At 46.4% G+C, this 24,327-nt stretch overlaps 1 protein-coding gene across 2 annotated transcripts in view; it reads left to right on the plus strand.

Moving 5' to 3' along the window:
* The window catches only part of SEC63 (SEC63 homolog, protein translocation regulator), a 171,936-nt gene that overhangs the window by 8,367 nt on the left and 139,242 nt on the right, over positions 1-24,327 (plus strand). For both annotated transcript variants that reach the window (XM_033937487.1, XM_033937485.1), the window contains exons 2-4: positions 2,031-2,130; positions 16,594-16,708; positions 23,542-23,654. In XM_033937487.1, coding sequence (XP_033793378.1) covers positions 2,031-2,130; positions 16,594-16,708; positions 23,542-23,654 — 328 coding nt within the window. The remainder of the gene's footprint in view (positions 1-2,030; positions 2,131-16,593; positions 16,709-23,541; positions 23,655-24,327) is intronic.

Raw genomic sequence — 24,327 nt, forward strand, 5'->3', positions numbered from 1 at the left:
TTGTACATCGCTTAGAATTGTGAATAGGCGATAAATCAAATTTTATAATAAACTTGGAAACAAAATATATTGCAATGATAAGAGTAGATCAAACTGGAGGAAGGGTTGTGCTATATGTTTTAAATTCTGTTCTTACCCCTATTTTATTGCTGTAATACGCTTAGTATTTTGATAAGCGTTTAATCAAATTTACAATAAACTTGGAATTGAATCGAACAAAATAAGCATTCTTCACGACACAGAGAGCAGTGTGGAATCCATATGGATAAAAAATTCCATGTGTGAAGAGAAGGAATATAAAAAAGTAAGGTTATACTACCGTCCCCCGGGACAGAAAGCAGAAAGATGAAGAAATGTTTTCAGAGATTAGAAAAGATGGCAAATTGGGCAACAGTGATTTCAGCTACACTATGGACTCCTTTTACGAATCCGTGTTAGAGGTTTAACACGTGTAATAGCACGTGCTAAACTGCCGGACGCGCTATACGCTAACGCCAGCATTGAGTTGGCGTTGGTTCTAGCTGCGTAGCGTGGGTTTAGCGTCCGCTAAAACTGCTAATGCGGCTTTGTAAAAGGAGCCCTATATTAACTAGAGAAGCCCATTTCACACAGTCATATCATTGGCTCCGGTATAACTGAACTAATACTCGTATGTATACCATTTTCATTCAAAGCACCAACTTACAAGAAGACCAGACTACTAAGCATCAAGATATCAAAAACCAGGGCCAAAAAAGGTATAAGTGGAGAAAGACCTCTTCATCTTAATGAGTCTGAAAAAAACTCCACTTATCCCAGAATCTCAAAATTCACAATCACTAATTTTCACTCTTGGTATATGTCTTCTTTTCGGTTATCTGACATTCAATCAAGTAAAGCGTGCAAGCATGAAAAAGCAGCAGCTTATTTGTTTGCCTTCAGTTTTTCACACCCGGTCCACTATCTTTTCATGGGGCTTCACTTCTGCCATTTGCACTTCTGCTTCTGATAATTCTTTTCATGTTTCAAGTCTATTTAAAAATTTGATTTGATTGCAAAATCATAATCCAATGCGATTTACAAATAACAATAAAATCAGGGTAAAAAAAAGAACACATTGATTAAACCAGACAATTAATACAACTTTTGACAAAATAGACACAATAGGCAAAAAAAAAAGATTAAATACAATTCATAAACAAGTAAAAAGGGCCTAGGTAACGAAATAATAGGATGGGAAAAGGATACCCGCTCATTTTTCAGTTAACAGCACTGTTAGTCCGCTGTAGAGTCTGCTGATTATATAGAATTTGAATAACTCAGTTAAAAGCGTCCTTAAAAAGCCAGCTTTTCAGAAGATTTTAAAACTTACTAAGTAATTTTTCTTCCCTTATCTTGATTGGGAGCGAATTCCAGATTTGAGGGATACGGGAAAACCGGGTCTCCATAAAGGAGTACCTAAATGGGCCTCTGCGTGTGTGGATCGCCGGACTAGATGGACCTAGGTCTGATCTGGAGAAGGCATTTCTTATGTTCTTATGTTGTGGATTAGGAATTGGTTATCGGACAGAAAACAGAGGGTAGGGTTAAATGGTAATTTTTCTCAATGCAGGAGGGTAAATAGTGGTGTGACTAAGGGATCTGTACTGGGACTGGTGCTATTTAACTTATTTATAAATGATTTGGAAATTTTTACCTAAATTGAGGCGACCTCTGATGCCTAATGACACCTACCTGAAAAGTAGGTGTAGTTAGGGGGCAGAGAATAGGTATGATTCACTTAGGTATGATAAGGTGCTGGGAAATTACGCCAGATAATCCGGTGATGACTATCAGTTGATTGACAACCACGTGGAGCTGTGCCTACAAGTTAGGGGCTGCTAGCTGCTGTTTATAGAATCATCCCCTTGGTTTCTAAAGTCAATATGAGCTGGGACCTTCTTGTTTTTGGAAAAGAACAAGCATTGTGACGGGGAGAGAGCGCAGAACTAAGCTTTGCTCCAACTGTTATATTTCTAGTGGGCTAACCAAAACCTTTCTGTTCTTCACAGAGCAAATTCGATTGAAAAATATAAGAAAAATATATGGACGATGTGTATGGTATCGACTGCGGTTGTTGAAACCTCAGCAGAGCATAATTCCAACAATAAAGTAAGTTTGAATGCTTTTCTTCTTTCTGTTAATGTTGCTGTGCTTTTCACATTGCCATGTTTAATGCATGGAAAAACAGATAACCTCTGGCTCTTCTAAATTGTAATTGCAAAGAGAAAAGATAACCGTTCTGTAAAATCTTACAACCACTACTTATCTCTATTTTTCAGTCCTTAAATGTAATCATTCAGGGGTAGGAAAAGCCTTTAGTCATTCAAAGAAACTTTAATGTGGTGCATTAACTGCATTCAAAATGTTGCACTCTTTCAGCCATTGGCATAACCCCCCCCCCCTTTAAAAAAAAACCAACAAACTTTAACGTTCAGCAAAGCGGAAATACAAAATCAGTCAAAAAAGCCACTTCTCCATTTCTTATCCATAGAGGTTCTTTATATCTTTGCAGTCAAACGTCAATCAGCGCTCCCCAACCTTTTTTGCACCAGGGACTGGTTTCATGCAAGGCAATTTTTCTACGAACTGGGGGTGGGGGGAGGGTTTCAAGCGCATAATCAAAGTGCATAATATAAAATCTAATCATTACATATATAATGTAATGATTACATGTTATATTAAGCACTTTATTTCTATTACTGCCATGTGCAGCATCTTTCACTCCTGCCCACCAGCCCAATACCCAACATTTATTTATTTAATTTATTTTCTATCCCGTTGTCCCCAAAGAGCTCAGAATGGGTTACAGATTAAACATACATAATTTCAGAACAAGATTACAATTGAAGTTATTATCCTAAATTGGCAAATATTAGGTGTAGTTGTCCTTACGTGACACAGACTGGTTCAATTACCAATATACAATTCTTTGTAGTCCATGGATCAAGGGCAGGGGCGAGATGGAGAGGTATTTCTCCTTGTATCACCTCTCTCCAGCATGGCGACGGGACAAAAGCGCAACTGCCAAAGCTGTGCAGACTCTAGCGCGCCGCCGTATAAGTTTGTTTTAAAGGGCTTCGACAGGGGTGGGTGGGGGGGTAACCCCCCCACTTTATTTAATAGTGTTCGCGCTGCCGTGGGGGGGTGTAACCCCCCCACATTATACAGAAAACTTCATGTTTCCCCTAAAAAAATAGGGAAAAGTTACGTTTCCTCTATAATGGGGGTGTTACAACCCTTATTTACTCAAAAACAAGCCCCACACGGACAAACGATACACACATCCAGCAACACTACAAGGCCTTACTTACAACCCACAACATTCACACTCCCCAAAGAGAAAGGGAAAAAGGAAAAAGAAAAGAAGTGGAGAAAAAGGCCTCAGTTCAGCTTCATCTGGCCAAAAAAAACTCTACTCCTACAAAAGCTGTTTGTGTGTAAATGCTGAAAAATAGTCCAAGAAAACAAGGCAACTAAAGTAGCTGCCAGGTGGTATCAAACAGCACACCTAATACAGATGAAAGTCAGTGGGTGAATGTAACAAAAGGCAGTAGAGTCCAGCTCATAACATCTATAGCAAAAGCAAGAAAAAATAACTTAGCTGCTAATGGCCAGGCAGTCCTTACACCCAACGGGGAACCCTCCGTTTCGCATCAAATGGCTGCGTCAGGGGTGTTCATATCATTGCTCCACATCCAGATATTCCAGACCCACCATACTCCTCAAACATCCTTACTACTTCATCGATCAAAACTGGTGGCCGGGAGGAGGGAGCTGGCCAGAACCCGGGGACTGCCTGTAATGTTAAAAAAAAAAAAAAAAAAATTGTGACTCGGTTTGGCACAGCTCGGTACTGGTCTATGGCCTGGTGGTTTGGGACCCCTACTTTAAACTAGAGAATGACATAAGTACATAAGAATTGCCGCTGCTGGGTCAGACCAGTGGTCCATCGTGCCAACAGCCTGCTCACACGGTGGCCCCCAGGTCAAAGACCAGTGCTCCAAATGAGTCCAGTATCGCCAGTTTAGCATGAACTTTTCCAACTTTGTCTTGAAACCCTGGAGGGTGTTTTCCCCTATAACAGCCTCCAGAAGAGCGTTCCAGTTTTCTACCACTCTCTGGGTGAAGAAGAACTTCCTTAAGTTTGTAGGGAATCTACCCCCTTTTAACTTTAGAGAGTGCCCTCTCGTTCTCCCTACCTTGGAGAGGGTGAACAACCTGCCCTTATCTACTAAGTCTATTCCCTTCATTATCTTGAATGTTTCGATCATGTCCCCTCTGTCTCCTCTTTTCAAGGGAGAAGAGGCCCAGTTTCTCCAATCTCTCACTTTCCCCGTCCCCTCAGGAACTCGTTTTCCCACCCCGTCCCCATGTGTTCTTTTCTTGTCTCTGCCCCATTCCTGCAAGCTCCAGCCTCATCTACAGAAGCCTCATCTACAGAAGCCACTTTAAAATCTTAAGTGTTCGAGGCTTATACCATTACAGGAATGGGGTAGGGACAGTGACAAATTTGTCCCCATGTCATTCTCTACTTTAAACCACTGTCGGAATGTTCCTCATGTTTCTGCTCTCTCTATTGATTTATCAGAAAATAGCATCCAGCAGTATTAAAAAATGTAAAGCTATAAACAATGAAACAAAAAAACTTTTTTACCAATATTTCCTCATATTTCAAACTCAATTCATACATCATAAGTTAGTTTACAAATGGAGGTTTAAAGTTATAAAACCCGGTAGAGTGGCAAAAACCAATTCACGAGGACACGTAGACTCTTCAATCAGTCATGAGGCATAACCATTCCTCTCATATTAATAAAAATGCTGTCACTCGATTACTGAATTCAGCCCAGCCGGTTCTAAAGAATATAACTTAAAAACCTAGCACTGTACTTTTTGGGCTAAAAAATTTTTGTAATTACCTCCTCTTTGTTCCACAGGGAAATGATCAATGAAGGTAACCATAAAATCTTGAAACTTGTGCTTAAACTGTTGGCAATGTTTAACCAATGGTGCTTCAATCTTGACTAATTTAATATTGCTCTTATGTTCCCCTAACCTTACTTTAAATTTCCGTGAGGTCTGACCTATATAAATTTTGTTGCATGGACACTTAAGGCAATAGATCACAAATTCTGTAATACAGGAAGCAGAATGTTTCAGTTTATGTATTTTATTATCCACTGAATTTTGAAATACCTGAGTTGTTTCCGTCATAAAGCACATTAGACAAGCTTCACAGGGACGATGGCCAACTTCAGTTGTCTTCTGTGTAATGGGATTTTTGAAATAGCAGGACATAAAAGCTCCTTAAAGTTTCCTCAAAAGCTTCTGAGGACTGCAACAGTCTCTAATGTCTCCTAAGGCTTTTAAATAACTGAAAACATTTGTGTATGTATCTCATAACACAAGTGACAAACTGTATCTTGTGAAGAATTGTTCCTTGATTGCAATAACACTTCTCTATTGTTATACTCTGCTCTTTTATAAGCTCTAATTACCAAGCTTCTGGGATAACTCCCAGTCAGAAAATTTCTTGACCAAACCTTTTGGCTTGTTTAAAAGCATTTTCTGATATCTTAAAAACTGAGAAAATGGGAGACTTCTTTTCAGAGGTTCAGGATGAAAACTCTGCAGTGTAGGCTGACAAATCATCTGGGGAACCACTAAAACTGTAGGGCACTGTTGAGCAACTCCCCTTCCTCTTCTTTCCCATTCCAAGTGAAAGTTAGAGAATACAGTGCTACCAATGGAAAATGAGGTGCAAACTCTCAGGGTGTCCTTCCATCGCCATTGTGGCCCCTTGTCTGCAGGCAGGCATTCTAACACCACTTAATTATGAGTAATAAGTGCTGTCACAGGCATTGATGCTGAAATATTGGCATGGAGGTTTTGTTCTGCCCTCCATTTAGCTTCCAAGTCCTGCCTAAATTATGCAGATAGCTAAACCTTAGCATACCCAACACACACGCAGGCAAATCCTTATAATTTTCTGAAATATATTTTATCCCAGGACAAGCAGGCAGCATATTCTCACATGTGGGTGACGTCATCTACGGAGCCCCGACGCGGACAGCTTTTCAAGCAAACTTGATTGAAGTTTCAAGCTTGCTATGCTGCAACACGCATGTGCATGCCTTCTCCCTCCACTAGAGGGCGCATCCCCACCTCGTGGTCCTCAGTTCTGTTTCTTCTGCGGAGCCAGAAGCCCTGTTGTGTTTTTGCTCCGTGCTATTTGCCTTCTGTCACCGCGGCTGAGTTGTTTTTCTTAGTCGCTGTGTGTTTTTTGGTTTTTCCCTTCGTCGCGTAGTTGTTATCCGTCGGAAAAAAAAAAAAAAATTCTTCCAGGCGCTGGGGGCTCCCGGTTGCCGCGGCCGTGGGACCTCGCTCGTACGCGGCCTTTTTTTTTGTTCATGTCCCGGCCTCTGTCGAGCTTTAAGAAGTGCACCCGGTGCGATCGGTTGCTTTCCATCACCGATCCCCACCGGTGGTGCCTTGTCTGCCTGGGTGCGGATCACCCTACGGACTCTTGCACTAGGTGTTCCACCTTCCAACCTAGAGCGCTCTGCCGCCAGCGTGCCCGCATGGCGGAGCTCTTCATCGTGGAACCCGCGGCGGGGAAGGCCTCAACGTCGGCCCCGGCCTTGACCTCGGCCTCGGTACCCTCGACCTTGCCTCGGATGTCTTCCTCCTTGAAGCCTTCGTCCTCGACACCGAAGTCGGCCCTGGGTAAGTCCCCGCTTCCTTCCTCTGCACCAGGGTCCTCGAAGAAGCCGTCCTCGGGTTCCTCGACGGGGGCGGGTGGGTCGTCCTCGGCCCTGCCCCGGACGTCGAAGTCGGGTGCTCCTCGGGAATACTCACTGCCGAGGTCGCCCTCTGCGGAGCACCCGCCGGCGCCGGACATGCCGTCCATGATGGCCGTTCCTGTGTTCCAGGACATGCTCCGAGCGCTTATCTCCTCGGAGCTGTCCTGCGCCCTGGCCCACTTACAGCCGTCCTCGGCCCCGGCCCCGGTCCCGGTGGTTACACCTGCCTCGGCCCCGGCCTTAGCCTCGGTCTCGGCTACGGACCAGCCTGAGCATAGCGTTCGACCTCGGGACAAGGTGCGCCGGGTTCGTAGGATTTCTTCCTCCGACTCCTCGTCAGGGACCTCCCGCGGGTCCTCGCCCTCAGGCCGGCCTCGGGCGAAGCGCCGGTCCTGGAAGTCCAAGCGCCCTCGTGGGTCTCCTCAGCAGCGGGGTCGCTCCTCACCGGCCCAGGAGGTCGAGGCTCTTAGGGTGTCGGAGCTCAGTCTGATGAATCCGAGGCTGTTCCGTTCCCCTGCAGGGAAGGGGTCAAGGGATTCCTCCCCGCGGCGGCGGAAGGTCTCGGTGCCCCGTACCCCGGGGACTTCCCCGAGGGACTCCTCGGGGCCTCGGAGGTCTCGACCCCGGCGCATTCCCTCGGTGCGGCATCCTGGGGGTCGGAGGCTGGCACGGGTCGTGAGCCCCGATACTCGCGCGAGGCTTCTCCGTCATTTTTGGCGGCGCGGGGCTCTTGCTCTCCTTCCCCTCCTTCGCGACCCTCCTCGTTTTCGAGGTTTGTGGTGGATATGGGGAAGGCTTTGGATCTGGACCTTTTGACGGGGTCCCAGTATTCCAAAGAATTTTTGGAGGAGCAGGATTTGCCCTTTCCTCCGCGGGAGTCTCCCCGCCTGCCCTTGAACAAGGTTCTGCAGCAGACTTTCTTGCGGAATTTGGATTCCCCCTACGCATCCCCTCAAAGATGGAATCCAAATACCTCACGGTCCCTTGTAAGGGTTTTGAGAAGGCTCAGTTGTCCCACCAGTCTTTGCTGGTGGAGTCTTCTCTTAAGAAATCCCAGCCTTCTCGGGTGTCCGCGGCGGTTCCGCCGGGGCGTGAGGGGCGCACCCTGGATAAGTTCGGGCGACGCCTCTACCAAAATTCCATGATGGCGAATAGGGTACTTAACTATGCGTTTACATTCACCTCGTACCTTCGGCATCTGGTCAAGTCCATGCCCCGTTATCATGGGGTCATGCCTGACTCCCATAAGGGGGATTTTGGAAAACTCATGGATTCTCTGTCCCAACTGCGCCTTTTCCTTTTCCACGCCATCTACGACGCCTTCGAATTGACCTCTAGGGTCTCCACGTTTGCGGTGGTGATGCGTCGCCTGGCGTGGTTGCGTATTGTGGATATCGACCCCAATCTGCAGGAGCGCCTGGCAAATTTGCCCTGCGTTGGCTCGGAGCTCTTCGATGAGTCCTTGGAGGCGGCTACTAAACGCCTCTCTGAGCATGAACGCTCCTTCGCCTCCCTCGTGCGCCCCAAGGTGAAGTCGTCTGCTCCAAAACCTTACCGTCCTCCACCTCGGCGCTATCCACAGAAGACCACGCCGGCCTTCTCCAGGCCCCCGCCCAGATAGATTATGCAGATAGCTAAACCTTAGCATACCCAACACACACGCAGGCAAATCCTTATAATTTTCTGAAATATATTTTATTGAGTAGATATGGAAGATGTACTTACAGTTGGTGAATCTCCTGGATACCTCAGGTGGAGAAGAGAATGTAGATTTGAAGAATAGAGGATGGGCAGATATGAGGAAGTAGATAGGCAGAAAGGTGTTCCAAGTTTCAGAGTTGAAATGCTGAGCTATTCATGCATGTGGTTGAGTAGCTTAACGTGAAAATACTGGTGCCTTACTGGGGATAGAACCATGTGTTTAAGATAGAAGCAAGGAAGTGACTGGATTCTGAGGGCAAAAGATTCTCAGGGAGTACCAGAAAGCAGGGGAGGGCAGAGAAGAGAAGAGACCAATAGGGACAGATCTTGGCAAAAGGTAAGAGGTATTACCTTTGCAGACACATCAGAGCAAAGATTGTAAAAGTGACCAGGAAGTACATTGGTGAGACACAGGGCCCAAGCTTAGTGAGAGGAAAAAGGGGGGGGGGGGGGGATTATACACCACATACTGTACGGAAACTCAGCCACACATCTTATCTAACTCTTCTCAACCCTCAACAAAAACCCTCAAATATCTGCATATATTCCACTCCATACTCACCTTCCTAGGAGTCAAAACCTGGAATAACCTCGCAGAGACAATCGTAACAGAATCCAACCACACCTCATTTTGGAAGAACTTGAAGATCCTTCTAGTTGATAATTGAACTCTCATCAACAAATTAACAGAGGGAACGGTACAATTTAGGGGTTGAAGAAATTATGTGCACGACAGAAGAGCAGGACTTGGGTGTGATTGTATGTGATGATCTTAAGGTGGCCAAACAGGTTGAAAAGGTGATGGTGAAAGCTAGAAGGATGCTAGGTTGAATAGGGAGAGGTATGGCCAGTAGGAAAAAGGAGGTATTGATGCCCCGGTGAGACCTCATTTAGAATATTGTGTACAATTCTGGAGGTCGCACCTTCAAAAAGATATAAACAGGATGGACTTGGGACCAGAGAAGGCTACCAAAATGGTATGGTCTTCGTGATAAAGCGTATGGGGACAGACTTAAAGAAGGGTGGTAGATTCGTGAACAGTCTCCCTGAAGAGGTGTTGGAGATACTGTGTGAATTCAAGAAGGCCTGGGATAGGTACGTGGGATCTCTCGGAGAGAGAAAGCGATAATGGTTACTGTGGATGGGCAGAGTAGTTGGGCCATTTGGCCTTTATCTGCCATCATGTTTCTATGAACACTCAGTATTCTCTTGATACTGACCAAGCTTCTCTCGCTCTCTACTTCCTCTCTTTTTCTCTTTCTTCCTCTTTTTCCCCTTATCATATGTAACCTTATCGCCTTGAGCCTGTACAGGTATGTGCGACGCACAAATACAGATTAGATTAGGAGAAAGGCCACTAGAACAGTAAGCAGGGGTATATGTATTCATTTATTCGTTCAATTTTCTGTACCATTCTCAGAACATAAGAATTGCCGCTGCTGGGTCCATCATGCCCAGCAGTCTGCTCATGCGGCGGCCCCTAGGTCAAAGACCAGCACCCTAACTGAGACCAGCCCTACCAGTGCCCGTTCTTGTTCAGCAGGAACTTGTCTAACTTGGTCTTGAATCCCTGGAGGTTTATATGAATTTATTCAGGTACTCAAGCGTTTTTTCCCTGGCGGACTCTCAGTCTATGCAACTCCATTATGCATACTAACTGCAGCATAAAGTCCCTTGGAGAGAGGGAATACATGAAACACATTTTAAAGTAGTGCAAGGCTGCTGGGCCAGAACAGCTTTTACTTTATAATCTTTGGCTCTCTATCTCAATAGAGAGATATTTCTGTAGTGTACTTTATCCTTGGTAGAGGATAAACCTCTTTATCCCAGGACAAGCAGGCAGCATATTCTTGACTGATGGGTGACGGCACCGACGGAGCCCCGGTACGGACAATTTTAGAGTGATTGCACTCTAAGAACTTTTTAGAAAGTTCTAGCTCGGCCGCACCGCGCACGCGCGAGTGCCTTCCCGCCCGACAGAGGCGCGCGGTCCCTCAGTTTCTTAGTTTCCGCGGAGCTAAGAAGACGCGTTTTCAACGGCTGTTGAAAATTTTTTCATTCTTGCCTTCCCGCTCGCGTAAACGTTTGGCTAATTTGCCTTTTTTCTTTCTTTTATTTTGTTTAAAAAAAAAAAAAAAAAAATTCTTTCAATTTTTTCTTCAATTTTGGTTTTCCCCGGCGGGGCCTTCTGCCACCATCGAAGCCTCGGCCTTCGATTTGGCGGAAGCCGTTTTTCCTTTCATGCCCCCTCAACCGGGTTTTAAAAAGTGCCAGCGGTGTGCTAGGCCTATATCTCTCACGGACCCACACAACTGGTGTTTACAGTGTTTGGGTCCTGAGCATCAGGCCTCCTCTTGCACCCGCTGTGCTACTTTGAAAAAACGAACTTTAAAAAATCGCTTAATTCAACAGCGATTGTTGTTCGGTGCCGAGATGTCCGACCCCGTTCCTTCGACTCCGGCTTCGGCACCGATTCAGTCGGCACCCTCGTCTTCGACGCCGCGTGATTCCACACCGGCATCCCAACAGTCAGGTAAGCCGGCTAAGAAGCCTTCCCCGCTGGAACGTCTTCCGGCCTCGAGTGCAGTGAGCCCAATCCTGCCGCCGGTTCGACGCCAGCGGAAGCGCTCCGCCCCTATAGAGGTGAGTCCCTCGACATCGGGCTCCTCATCTCCGGGGCGTCGAGCGGCACCGCAGGTACCGCAGAAGAAAAAAGCGGTACCGGTGCCATCCCTCGATGACCGCATTACGGCCATCCTTCAGGTGCAGCTGAAGGAACAATTAGAAAGACTCCTTCCTGCCATCATGACACCGAACCTTCCGGTGCCAGTTCGCACCGAGCCATCGGTACCGGTTGTTGAACAACCTGTATCGGTACCGATTGTGGAACCCGTTTTAACCGCTTCCACTGTTTCGGTACCGCTTCACCTAACCTCATCGGTATCGATGCCAGTCCTTGCACCGGAGCCGAGAGCTCACCATCAATCGGTGCAGACTTCGGCACCGGTGCGTCCGATAACTTCTCCGGACACGGTATCGATGAGGTCGGGTAAGTCGATACGCAAAACCCGACACATGCAAACGTCGACACCTGAGTCTCGGGACCATTCTTCACATGTAAGGGACCCTGATCTGTGGGGAGACTCAGAGGAACCCTTTCTTTCTGAAGGAGAATGTTCCTCAGAGGAGGAGGATTCGGCTGTCCCTGACCCATCCTCCAAACAGGCCACTTCCTCTTTCTCTAGTTTTTTGAAAGAGATGTGTGAGTCCTTGTCCATTCCTTTGGAGGCTGAATCCAAAAAGTCCAAAGCTTTTTTGGATGCCCTTGATTTTGATCAGCCTCCAAAGGAATTTTTGAAACTTCCCCTTCATGACATCCTAAGGGAAACTTTCTATAAGAATTTAGAGACTCCTTTAACTGTCCCAGGGGCCCCACGTAAACTGGATTCTCTATATAAGGTAATTCCCATTCCTGGGTTCGACAAACCTCAACTACCACATGAATCCTTATTTGTCGAATCCACCCTTAAAAAGACTTCAGGAGCCAGTGTATATGCATCTGTCCCTCCTGGCAGAGAAGGAAGGGCCATGGATAAATTTGGTAAGAGGCTCTACCAAAATGCTATGTTAGCTAATAGGGCTAGTAATTATGCTTTTCATTTTTCTTTTTATTTAAAGCATCTCCTTACCACCATGGCTTCTTTCGAGAAATATCTTCCTTCACGAAAGCATTCCGCTTTTCACACATGCTTGTCGTCTCTTCTCCAATTGCGTAAGTTTATGGTGAGATCCATATATGACACTTTTGAACTTACATCCAGAGCGACAGCAATGTCAGTAGCTATGCGTCGTTTGGCCTGGCTTCGGGTATCCGAGCTTGATGTTAACCATCAAGATCGGTTAGCCAATGCCCCATGTCTAGGGGATGAGCTCTTTGGGGATTCCATGGACTCAACCACACAAAAGCTCTCTGCTCATGAGACGCGCTGGGATACCCTGCTCAAAAATAAAAAGAAGCCTCCTCCGCCAAGACCATACAGGCAGCAATCGGCCTATCAACGCCGTTTCACAGCCCGTCCATTGCCTACCACTGCTCAACAACCTAGGCGTCAGAGACAACAACAACGTCAGCCTCCCAGACAACAGCAACAGCAACAAGCTGTAAAACAACCTCCTCAGCAAAAGTCACAGCCCTTTTGACTTCATTCTCCGCAGTATAGCCAGTATCCCTATTCCTGCTCTCCTGCCTCAACCAATAGGAGGTCGACTTTCTCTGTTCCTCAGCCGGTGGGAAGTAATCACTTCGGACCAATGGGTCCTCAACATCATCCGCCACGGCTACTCTCTCAACTTTCAGACTCTCCCACCTCAAAGCCTGCCAAAAGAGTCTGCTTTGAACAGTCCTCAATCAGCCCTCCTTATTCAGGAGGTCCAATCCCTCCTCCTTCTGAACGCTATAGAGGAAGTTCCTCTAGATCAAAAGGGGCAGGGATTCTACTCCCGCTACTTTCTAGTTCCCAAAAAGACAGGAGATCTCAGACCCATCCTGGATCTTCGCGATCTCAACATTCATCTGGTAAAAGAAAAATTCAAGATGCTTTCTTTAGCCATCCTTTATCCCCTTCTAAATCAAAACGACTGGCTATGCTCCCTCGATCTCAAAGAGGCTTACACTCACATACCGATCAATGTAACCTCAAGACCATATCTCCGATTCATGATCAATCATTGTCATTACCAGTACAAGGTGCTGCCCTTCGGTCTTGCCTCATCTCCAAGGGTATTCACCAAATGTCTCATTGTGGTGGCGGCTTTTCTACGCTCTCACCACCTGCATGTATTTCCTTACCTGGACGATTGGTTGATCAAAGACACTTCTGCCCAAGCGGTCCTTCTGGCCACCAACCAAACCATCCAGTTTCTACAACTTCTGGGATTCGAGATCAATCTACCCAAATCCCATATCATTCCCACTCAGAGACTTCAATTCATTGGAGCGATCCTAGATACACTCCTCATGAGAGCTTTTCTGCCATCCAATCGTCTTCAGACCCTTCAGTCTCTATGTCACCAGGTACTTCCTCTGCCGTCCATCTCAGCAAGGCAAATGATGGTGCTCTTGGGACACATGGCATCCACAGTTCATGTCACACCTCATGCCCGTCTTCACCTGCGCACTCCTCAATGGACCCTTGCGACCCAGTGGTCCCAAGCGTCGGACCCTTGCTCACGACACATATCTGTGACATCATCTCTTCGTCAGTCTCTGCAATGGTGGTTGGTATCCTCAAATCTATCCAGAGGTCTTCTGTTCCATCAGCCTCCTCATCAACTAGTCATCACCACCGACGCCTCTCTGTATGCATGGGGAGCTCACTTGAACGAGTTCCAGACTCAAGGTCTTTGGTCAGCCCAGGAGAGGAAACATCAAATCAATTTCCTGGAACTCAGAGCGATGTTTTACGCCCTCAAGGCCTTCCAACACCTTCTCTTTCCTCAGGTCCTTCTGTTGTGCACAGACAATCAAGTTGCGATGTACTACATCAACAAACAGGGTGGGACAGGCTCTCGCCTTTTATGCCAGGAAGCCCAGAAGATATGGACTTGGGCCATAGATCACCATCTCTTCCTGAAAGCTATATACATTCAGGGGAAACAGAATTCCTTAGCGGACAAACTCAGCAGAATTCTCCAACCTCACGAGTGGACACTCGATCCTGTAACTCTACAGTCTATCTTCGACCAATGGGGCACTCCTCAGATAGACCTCTTTGCAGCTCCTCACAATCATCAGCTGCCCCTGTTCTGCTCCAGACTTTACTCTCCACACCGTCTAACAATGCTTTTCTCCTCAACTGGTCGAATCAGTTCCTGTACGCCTTCCCTCCTCTGCCTCTCATGTTGAGAACCTTGTTCAAGCTCAAGAGGGAACGAGCCACCATGATTCTGATTGCTCCGAGGTGGCCCAGGCAACATTGGTTCTCCCTTCTACTTCAACTCAGTTCCAGGGAACCTTTTCTTCTTCCTCTGTTTCCTTCGCTGCTTACGCAACAGCAGGGAACACTTCTGCATCCCAACCTCCAGTCTCTACACCTGATGGCTTGGTATCTCTCGGGCTGAACTCGACTGATACTCTTTTATCTCAGCCCGTTCGTTCCATTCTGGATGCCTCCAGGAAACCAGCCACTCTACAATGTTACCATCAAAAGTGGACGAGGTTTTCTTCCTGGTGTCTTCTTCATCATCTTGATCCCACTTCCCTAGCGGTGGAGACGTTGTTGGATTATCTTCTTTCTTTATCTGATTCTGGCCTGAAGTCCTCTTCCATCAGGGTCCACCTCAGTGCCATTGCAGCTTTTCATGAGCCAGTCCATGGAAAACTTCTTTCAGCTCATCCCCTGGTATCCAGGTTCATGCGTGGGCTTTTCAATGTGAAACCACCTCTTAAAGCCCCTCCGGTTATCTGGGATCTCAATGTGGTTCTTTCAGCTTTAATGAAGCCTCCATTTGAACCTTTAGCTACTTCTCCTTTCAAATTTCTCACTTGGAAGGTACTTTTCCTTATTGCTCTTACCTCTGCCAGGAGAGTCAGTGAGCTTCATGCACTGGTTGCAGATCCACCTTTTACGGTCTTTCATCATGACAAGGTGGTTCTGCGTACACATCCAAAGTTTCTCCCCAAGGTTGTTTCTGAATTTCATCTCAACCAATCCATTGTTCTACCGGTTTTCTTTCCAAAACCTCATTCTCATTCTGGGGAACAAGCTCTGCATACTTTGGATTGTAAAAGGGCTCTTGCTTACTATCTGGAGCGTACGAAACCCCACAGATCAGTTCCCCAACTCTTTCTATCCTTTGATCCGAATAAATTGGGACGTCCTGTTTCTAAACGTACGTTGTCTAATTGGCTAGCAGCGTGCATCTCATTCTGTTATGCTCAGACCGGACTGACACTGGAAGGTTCTGTCACGGCCCATAGAGTCAGAGCAATGGCAGCATCTGTAGCTTTCCTCCGTTCCACTCCTATTGAGGAAATCTGCAAAGCTGCTACTTGGTCCTCAGTTCACACTTTTACATCTCATTATTGTCTGGATGCATTCTCCAGAAGGGATGGTCACTTCGGCCAATCTGTTTTACAAAATTTGTTTTCTTAATGGCCAACCTTCCCTCCATCCCTCTTTTTGTTAGCTTAGAGGTCACCCATCAGTCAAGAATATGCTGCCTGCTTGTCCTGGGATAAAGCACAGTTACTTACCGTAACAGGTGTTATCCAGGGACAGCAGGCAGATATTCTTGCGTCCCACCCACCTCCCCGGGTTGGCTTCTTAGCTGGCTTATACTAACTGAGGGACCGCGCGCCTCTGTCGGGCGGGAAGGCACTCGCGCGTGCGCGGTGCGGCCGAGCTAGAACTTTCTAAAAAGTTCTTAGAGTGCAATCACTCTAAAATTGTCCGTACCGGGGCTCCGTCGGTGCCGTCACCCATCAGTCAAGAATATCTGCCTGCTGTCCCTGGATAACACCTGTTACGGTAAGTAACTGTGCTTTACCGTCTCACTGATGATAATTCAAGAAAATGTCAACTAAGATTGTCACCATTTTTTTTTCTCCTACAGTGATCAATACATAACTCCTTTTATGTTTAATTGAAGAGAGAAGGATGGTTGCCTGTCTCTTGTGAACTTGTTTAACTCACAAGACCCATTTTTCCACAGTGAAATTAGTCTCGACTCCTCTTGCATGAAAACGCTGCTGCATTTCAGCTTTGGCTGAATAAGTTATTTGGCCAGTTAGACACATAATAACACCAGTACCTATCTCCTAATTTGTATTTTTGGCAAAGTTGAAAGGATGTTTGTTTGATCCAGGGGAATACTGAGAACGTACCGAGTGGATTAAGTACTGGGCCCTGTTCTTTCCACCAAGTGAGCTAACTGTGTGTTGTTTAGCTAGCCCTTTGGTTCCCATGCAGTCTTTTTAGAGAAAAGAGATTCAGACAATAAATGTATAATGGTTGCTCTGTTATGTATTTTGAAATGATGAACTTTTTTTGTTTTGTTTTTTTGAAAGGAAAGTAACTCTTCTTGCTGGCTGGGCATTGTTTTTGTTCCTTGCATACAAAGTCTCCAAAACCGAAAGAGAATATCAAGAATACAATCCTTATGAAGTTTTAGGTTTGGATCCGGTAAGTTCTTACAAAATTGGCTGGGGCAGCAATCAAAACTCAAAATAGAAACCAACCAAAATCATGCTAAAGTTTAAGAGTACTTGGTTTACGAGTATAATTCGTTCCAGAAGCATGCTTGTAAACCAAATTGCTCATTCATCAAAGGGAGTTTCCCCATAGGAAGTAAGGGAAACTAGCTTGATTTGTTCCCCCCCCAAAAAAAACAGAATCCACCGGTGCTGCTCTACCTTACCCCACCCCTGAGGCCACTGGTATTGCTCTACCTTACCCCCCCCCCCGAAGCCACCAGCGCCGCCCCCCCCCCCCCCCCCCCCCCCCAATGATCCGGCATCCCCCACCCACCCAAGCACAATCCCTTATCCCGATCTGGCACCTGAACCAGCACCAATGCACAGGACATGCTGGTGCCCGAAGATCCTCCCTCTTGCCTGGGCTGGGCCTTGAGCATCTGTGAATGTTCAAGGCCTTCTGGTTCTTGCTGTTTCTGAGATTCTCGGGGAGAGCGAGAACCAGAAGGACTTGAGTATGTGCAGATGCTCAAGGCCCAGCCTAGGCAAGAGGGAGGATCTTCAGGCACCAGCACGTCCTGTGCGTTGGTGCTGGTGCCAGATCGGGGTAAGGGATTGTGTTTGGGTGCGTGGGCGGGGGATGCCAGATCGCCGGGGGGGGAGGGGCCTCGCAAATCGAGTCAACGCTCAGTTTGCGAAGCACGATTTGCAGGAATGTTTTGCTCGTCTTTCAAAACACACGCAAATCGCGTTACTCGCAAACTGAGGTTTGACTGTATATGGTTACTGAATATCAGTCACTGCTAGGTGGCAAATATAACTAGGAGGAAAAAGACTCGGGGTACAGCTTGGGACTCAACTGTTCCCTCTAGCCTTCTATGCACCTCCTCATCGGCATAAAAATCCTCCTAGAATGAATCTGAAGTGCTGTGGAATAATCAAATAGCTTATAGACGTGAAAAATAGTTCACACTTATCTTTATTCAGCAATTAGTATGAAGTTCAATGATTCTGCAACTCCTCTTAAGAAGTTTTAGACGGTTCAAAACAATGATGGCCAGTGTTTTGCTAACAAAGCTGCTCCAGGGCAAAAAGGATCCTCGCTTACGTGTTTCTTCAAACATGGTTCTCAATATGCTCCGTAAGTTATTAGTATTAGATGTTGTTGAAGTTAGCACCAAATCCAAGACTTCACCCTTTGCTTTTCCTCCTACAGTTGCACTTACACCTAGCAGGGATTGATATCCCCCTCCCCTGTTAAGTACATGGAAATAATACTGTGATTATAACATGCTTTGTGCTCCAGTCCCACTCTTGACAACATTCCTGCCTGAATTGTAAACCCCAGTGGACTTGTACAACCTGATAATGCTGATTGTTGGCAGAAATCTTACAGTTTTACAATCATCCTCTGTAATAAAACCCTAAGCGCGCATGCGCACTTAGGATTTTGTGATTGCTGCCGCTGTGCTGTTTCCCTCCATGCCGAATTCCATTTTTGAACACGGAGGCAGGGAACATGCCGGCGACTCTCCCCTCCCGCCCTCGCTCACCAACCGCTGCCGACGCCATGGCTCCTCTTCAAAGCAGCCTCCTGAGGTTCACGGCCAGCTGTAGCAAAACTCACAGGCTACTCTGCACCTCAGTAGCACGTTCCCTCTGATGTATGCGATCTGACTTGGGCTCCCTCCTGGCCCGATATTGTCAGGGAGTTGGGGAGTCGGCGGGGCAAGAGGGCTTAGGCTCCCTTTTGCCCAGATCGTGTCGGGGGTGCCGCGGTTGGTTGGGGCAAGAGGGCTTGAGCTCCCTCTTACCCCGATCGTGTCGGATGTCGGGACCGCCAAGAGGAAGCAGCAGGACACAGGTAGGAGCTTCTACATGATTGGGGGGGGGTTGGGAGGCTGTGGGGGTGCGAGCGGTCCTTCAGGGTGGGGGTGCGGGTGCGTGCGAGCGGTCATTCGGGGTGGTGGTGCGAGTGGTCCTGCAGGGGGGGGGGGGGGGGGGACTATGTAAAAAAAATTTTGTATAACGCGCAAGGGTGTGCGCGGTACATGCGAGAAAATACAGTAATTCTCTCATCCTAAAGGCTGAAATTCCTTCCTGCCTGTTCCAGACTCCTCTGTTCCCACTCACTCCAAATTCAGCCTCCAGCCTCCTCTATCTCCCTCTAAATCCCACCTCGCTCTCACTCGCACCCTGGATCCCCTCCCTAGCGCCCCCCCCCCTCTCTCCCTCTCTCATCACTAGCATTTGATACAGTTTCACATTATGAGTTTTTGACTACACTTATAGATGCTGGAGTTGGATTTTCAGTATTACATTGGTTTGTGTCCTATTGTGTCTTGGAAAAATCAATTGTCATCAAAGGGCATGCTAAGATCTGGGGTTTTGCAGGCTGTACTCTTTTTAATTTGTACCTTGCAAGGCTACTCGATTCTTGGGAGGATACTTTTCCACTTTATCACTGACCATATTCAGTTACAGGCAGTCCCCGGGTTAAGAATGTCCGATTTACATCAAACTCATACTTATGAACTGGGGTCCCGCCTTTCCCTTCCTGTGCCAATGTGACCCTCCTTCCTTCCATGTCCCAACATGCCCCTCATTGTCCTTCCCTCCGTTCTGTGTCCCAAATTCATGTCTCACTCCCATCTTTCCTCCCTCCTGCAGGTGTTTACCTCTGCTGGCCGTCTGCCTCCTCCTATCTCCTCGCAAAGCTGTGAGCAGCGTATCCTGCACGCAGCCTGCGGCTGACCCAGAAGCCTTTCCTCTGATGTCAGACGGTTGTCTGCCATGGACCACATACTTCTGTTTTCGCAGGAGGGGGCGGCCACAGCTGTGGCAGATATGGCAGTTCTCCAGAATCTGTATCGCTACGGATTTGGGGGAGGATCCCACTATGCGCAGATTTTTCAAGCACACGCTTATAGTGGATTTGATCTCTGAATCGCTTCAGTCTGAGCTGCCTGTCACTGCAGAATGTTCCCTCATGAGTGACCGGAGGTCATAGTCTGCCTCTTTTCTTGATCATCCTGACCTCGTTTGGATTCATAAGGATATTGAAGAGACTCCTGAAGGTCCCTTACGCTGTGCTCACCCTATGGAGTGGCTTTATTCCCTGGTGGATGCCTTTTAACAAGCGCTTTTTCCTCAAAGGATTATTCCTCGGTGGCACAGGTCACCAAGTGCACTTCTCTCCCCAGTGTGGATTTTGTTCTTAAGTGTCTGGTTGATTTGGCGGCTGCTACTGTTCAGACAGCATTGGCCTCTTCATGGCTCGGACATGCCATGATCCTGACACTGTGGAGCTTCATAGCTTGGATTATATGGCTGATGCCTTGTATAAAGCAATAAATAGGCTAATGAAATCTTTACATAAGACTGCAAAATTTAATTTATTTGTTTAGATTTCTATCCCGTTCTCCTGGGAGGTCAGAACCGGTTACAATTGATATTCACAGTAAAGTTACAGGACAATAAAATTATAGGCATTCGAAGAAGAAAAGTAAGGACGTAGAGAGGAAAGGGAAGAGGAGGGTAGAGATGGGGGAGCAGGAGGGGAGCAAGCAGTTTAAAAAAAGGAGAGCAGGGAACAGGAGAGTGGGTGGAGAGAAAGATAAGGAAGGGGAGCTAGGAGGAGGTTGTCCGTTAGCACTGTTCAATTTAAGAGATGTCTTCAGCATTTTCTGGAAGGTCATTAATCGAAGGTGCGAGCGGGGAAGCGCTGGTGTGGACGCTCTAGTTACAATCTTGGCCCACTGGGGATCTATTGTATGTGTTCCCTCCTTGGCCAGTGATAGGCTGTATCATTCAGTGACATATTGAGGACTGGTAATCCTCATGGCTCCTGATTGGCCGTGTCAACCATGGTACGCTTACCTAGTTTTGCTGCAAAGAGACCAGAGTCTGAGACTCCTTTTCCATCCAACGCTGTTCTCGCAGGGTCCAGTCACCTTAGCTTATGTCATGGCTCTTGAGCGTGTGGCCTTAATGCAAAATGGATACTCTGAAGTGGTTATTGCAACACTCTTTTGCTCTAAGAAAACAGCAGCTGGTGACTTATGTGAAAGTCTGGAAATTATTTCAACACTGGTGTTTGGAGCAACAGATAGGATTGTGGATAACAGAGACCTAATTGACTCTATCTTTTCTTCAAGAAGGGCTAGAAAAGGGCTTGGGGGTCAGGTTCGCTAAACATTTTGAAAACGAACTCTCTTGTATTTCAGTTTACTTAATTTTTAAAAATTTATTGTTAACCGCGTCGAGCTTCCTTTGATTGAAGGTTAAGTTTTAGTTTAGTTTAGGTTCAGGTGGCTGGTCACTCCTGTTTTTGAGCTTGTTTGGCGAGGCGCATTGACCTCACCCTGATGTTTCCAGGTACTGTGGAAGGGGACGTACACAGATGGGTCAAACACTGGTTGACAGGCAGGAGACAGAGGGTTGGAGTGAAGGGTCACTACTCGGGCTGGAGAAAAGTCACGAGTGGAGTTCCGCAGGGGTCTGTACTTGGACCGCTGCTGTTCAATGTATTTATTAATGACCTGGAAACGGGGACGAAATGTGAAGTTATAAAATTTGCGGATGACACTAAACTCTGTAGAAGGGTCAGAACTACGGAAGAGTGTGAGACCCTACAAAGAGACCTAAGCAAACTGGAGGAGTGGGCAAATAAATGGCAGATGAAATTCAATGTAGGGAAATGCAAGGTCATGCATATAGGGAGAAAGAACCCGATGTTCAGTTACCAAATGGGGGGATTAGTATTAGAGGGAAGTAACCTTGAAAGAGATTTGGGTGTACTGGTGGATACAACAATGAAGTCAACGGCGCAATGCGCAGCAGCCGCGAAGAAGGCGAACAGAATGTTGGGTATTATTAAAAATGGTATTACGACCAGAACGAAAGAAGTCATCCTGCCGTTGTATCGGGCAATGGTGTGCCCGCACCTGGAGTACTGTGTTCAGTATTGGTCACCGTACCTTAAGAAGGATATGGCAATACTTGAGAGGGTCCAGAGGAGAGCGACACGAATGATTAAGGGCATGGAAAACCTTTCATACACTGAAAGATTGGAGAGGCTGGAGCTCTTCTCCCTGGAAAAGCGGAGACTCAGAGGAGACATTCATGAGACCTCCAAGATCATGAAGGGCATAGAGAAAGTGGAGAGAGATAGATTCTTCAAATTTTCAAACAAAAGGGCATTCGGAAAAATTGGAAGGGGATAGATTCAAAACAAATGCTAGGAAGTTTTTCTTTACTCAGCGGGTGGTGGACACCTGGAATGCGCTTCCAGAGGACGTAATAGGACAGAGTACGGTACTGGGGTTTAAGAAAGGATTGGACAATTTCCTGTTGGAAAAGGGGATAGAGGGGTATAGATAGAGGATTACTACGCAGGTTCTGGACCTATTGGGCCGCCGCGTGAGCGGACTGCTGGGCACGATGGACCTCAGGTCTGACCCGGCAGAGGCATTGCTTATGTGCTTATGTGCTCATGCCAAGGTCAGAGCCAAACAAATGTTGGTGCTGGTTGCACTCAGGTGGCTGTTTTTGTTCCAACTTGTTGATGCTGTATTTCATTTGTTAATGAGTTGTGTTTGCTTGCAGAGCAAAATTATGTGATTGGGGAGTTCCCCGTGCCCCTCGTTTCATTTTTGGTGGGGTTTTTGGTTTTTTTTCCCCCAGGAGTTATCTCTGTTTTGGTACAAACTGAGTAGAGGGCAGTGTCCGGTGATGCAGGGAGGTGCAGTTGAAAATTGATATGATGCCTTCTGCATTTTTCACAGGTAAAGATGCACTACTCGCAGATTTAGGACACGTGTGCTTTTTCTACTGGAAATAAGATTATCAAGATAAGAGTGTGGGATGAACACAGATGATCTCTAATCAGAAAATAATGGTATATAATGAAGAACTAAGGCCAGTACTGGGCAAACTTCCATGGTCTGGGTCACATATATGGCCATTCAGTTGAGGATGGGCTGGGATAGATGAGCTGGAATGAGCTTCGACGGAAACTCCAGTAGATGCACAATATCTGGGTTTTTGGCCCAGAAATATCTAAGAAAAAAACAATTTAAGTCATTAAATTATAGAGTGTATGTTTGGACAGACTGGATAGACCATTCATTTACTATGTTACTAATCTTCCAATTTTGGTAATTCTGTAAATCTGCAATATTGTGGTGTCCTTTCCATACCTCTGGATAACTTCAAATTCCTTTCCAACAAAATAGATAGAGTTCCACTGAGTAATGTTTAACTTACCTTTCACATGTCTACCAATCTCCAGGGGTGGGGAGTTCTTGGGATTGCATTGACTTGGCCTTGTACTGAAGAGTTACTGTACAACTTAACTTGTTGACATTAATAGTTGTTGGGGAGGAAGGGGAACTGGTTAAATCACTGTTATGTATTGCTTCTTGTCATGTTTTTTGAGAACTCGAAATAAATAAACAAATTCCTTTCCAGCAAATCTTATAGCCTTCTAGCTTTTCATTAAGGTAGGATTAACCCACTGCTCATTCTACTGTCAAAATGAATAAAGCTAGTGCTTCATGATCAAGTTTCACATTCCAGATGTTAATTTAACAGCTGCCAAAAATGTTGACTTAGGGTCACACCCTCTTTCTTTTCTAGTATCGAGAAATATATCACCTTCACGAACCCAAAGGCTTTTTTTAATTATTTTTTTTAGCAAGATGACACATGGCATAGTTTGAGCTTTTTTGATATATACAGAAACATTTTGTTTTCTCTCTTGAAAACTCTTCTCTTTTATGGTGTATTTGAGACAGTTAAAACAATACTTTTTCTTTTAAGGGCGCAACTGTTTCAGAAATTAAAAAGCAATATCGTCTACTTTCTCTGAAATTCCACCCTGATAAAGGAGGCGATGAAGTTACGTTCATGAGAATTGCCAAGGCCTATGAAGCGTAAGTAACACTGTTTCAGACTGTACAAGAATTTAGAAAAGTATTTACCATATCTGATATTGTTGACTGTTTATTAAAAAGCCTGGCACTTCAGCTAGAGAAATGTAGTAAGAACATAAGAATTTGCCGCTGCTGGGTCAGACCAGTGGTCCATCGTGCCCAGCAGTCCACTCCCGCTGTGACCCCCCCAGGTCAGAGACCAGCCCTACCTGCATACGTTCTGGTTCAACAGGAACCCGTCCAACTTTGTCTTAAATCCCTGGAGGCTGTTTCCCCTATAAACAGCCTCCGGAATAGCGTTCCAGTTTTCCACCACTCTCTGGGTGAAGAAGAACTTCCTTATGTTTGTATGGAATCTATCCCCTTTTAACTTTAGAGAGTGCCCTCTCGTTCTCTCTACCTTGGAGAGGGTGAACAACCTGTCTTTCTCTACTAAGTCTATTCCCTTCAGTATCTTGAATGTTTCTATCACGTCCCCTCTGTCTCCTCTTTTCAAGGGAGACGAGGCCCAGTTTCTCTAATCTCTCACTGTATGGCAACTCCTCCAGCCCCTTACCATTTTAGTCATTCTTCTCTGGACCCTTTCGAGTAGTACCGTATCCTTCTTCATGTACGGCAACCAGTGCTGGACGCAGTATTCCAGGTGACGGCACACCATGGTCCAGTTCAGCGG

Source organism: Geotrypetes seraphini, chromosome 3 (genome assembly GCF_902459505.1).
Source record: "Geotrypetes seraphini chromosome 3, aGeoSer1.1, whole genome shotgun sequence".
Lineage (NCBI taxonomy): Eukaryota > Metazoa > Chordata > Amphibia > Gymnophiona > Dermophiidae > Geotrypetes > Geotrypetes seraphini.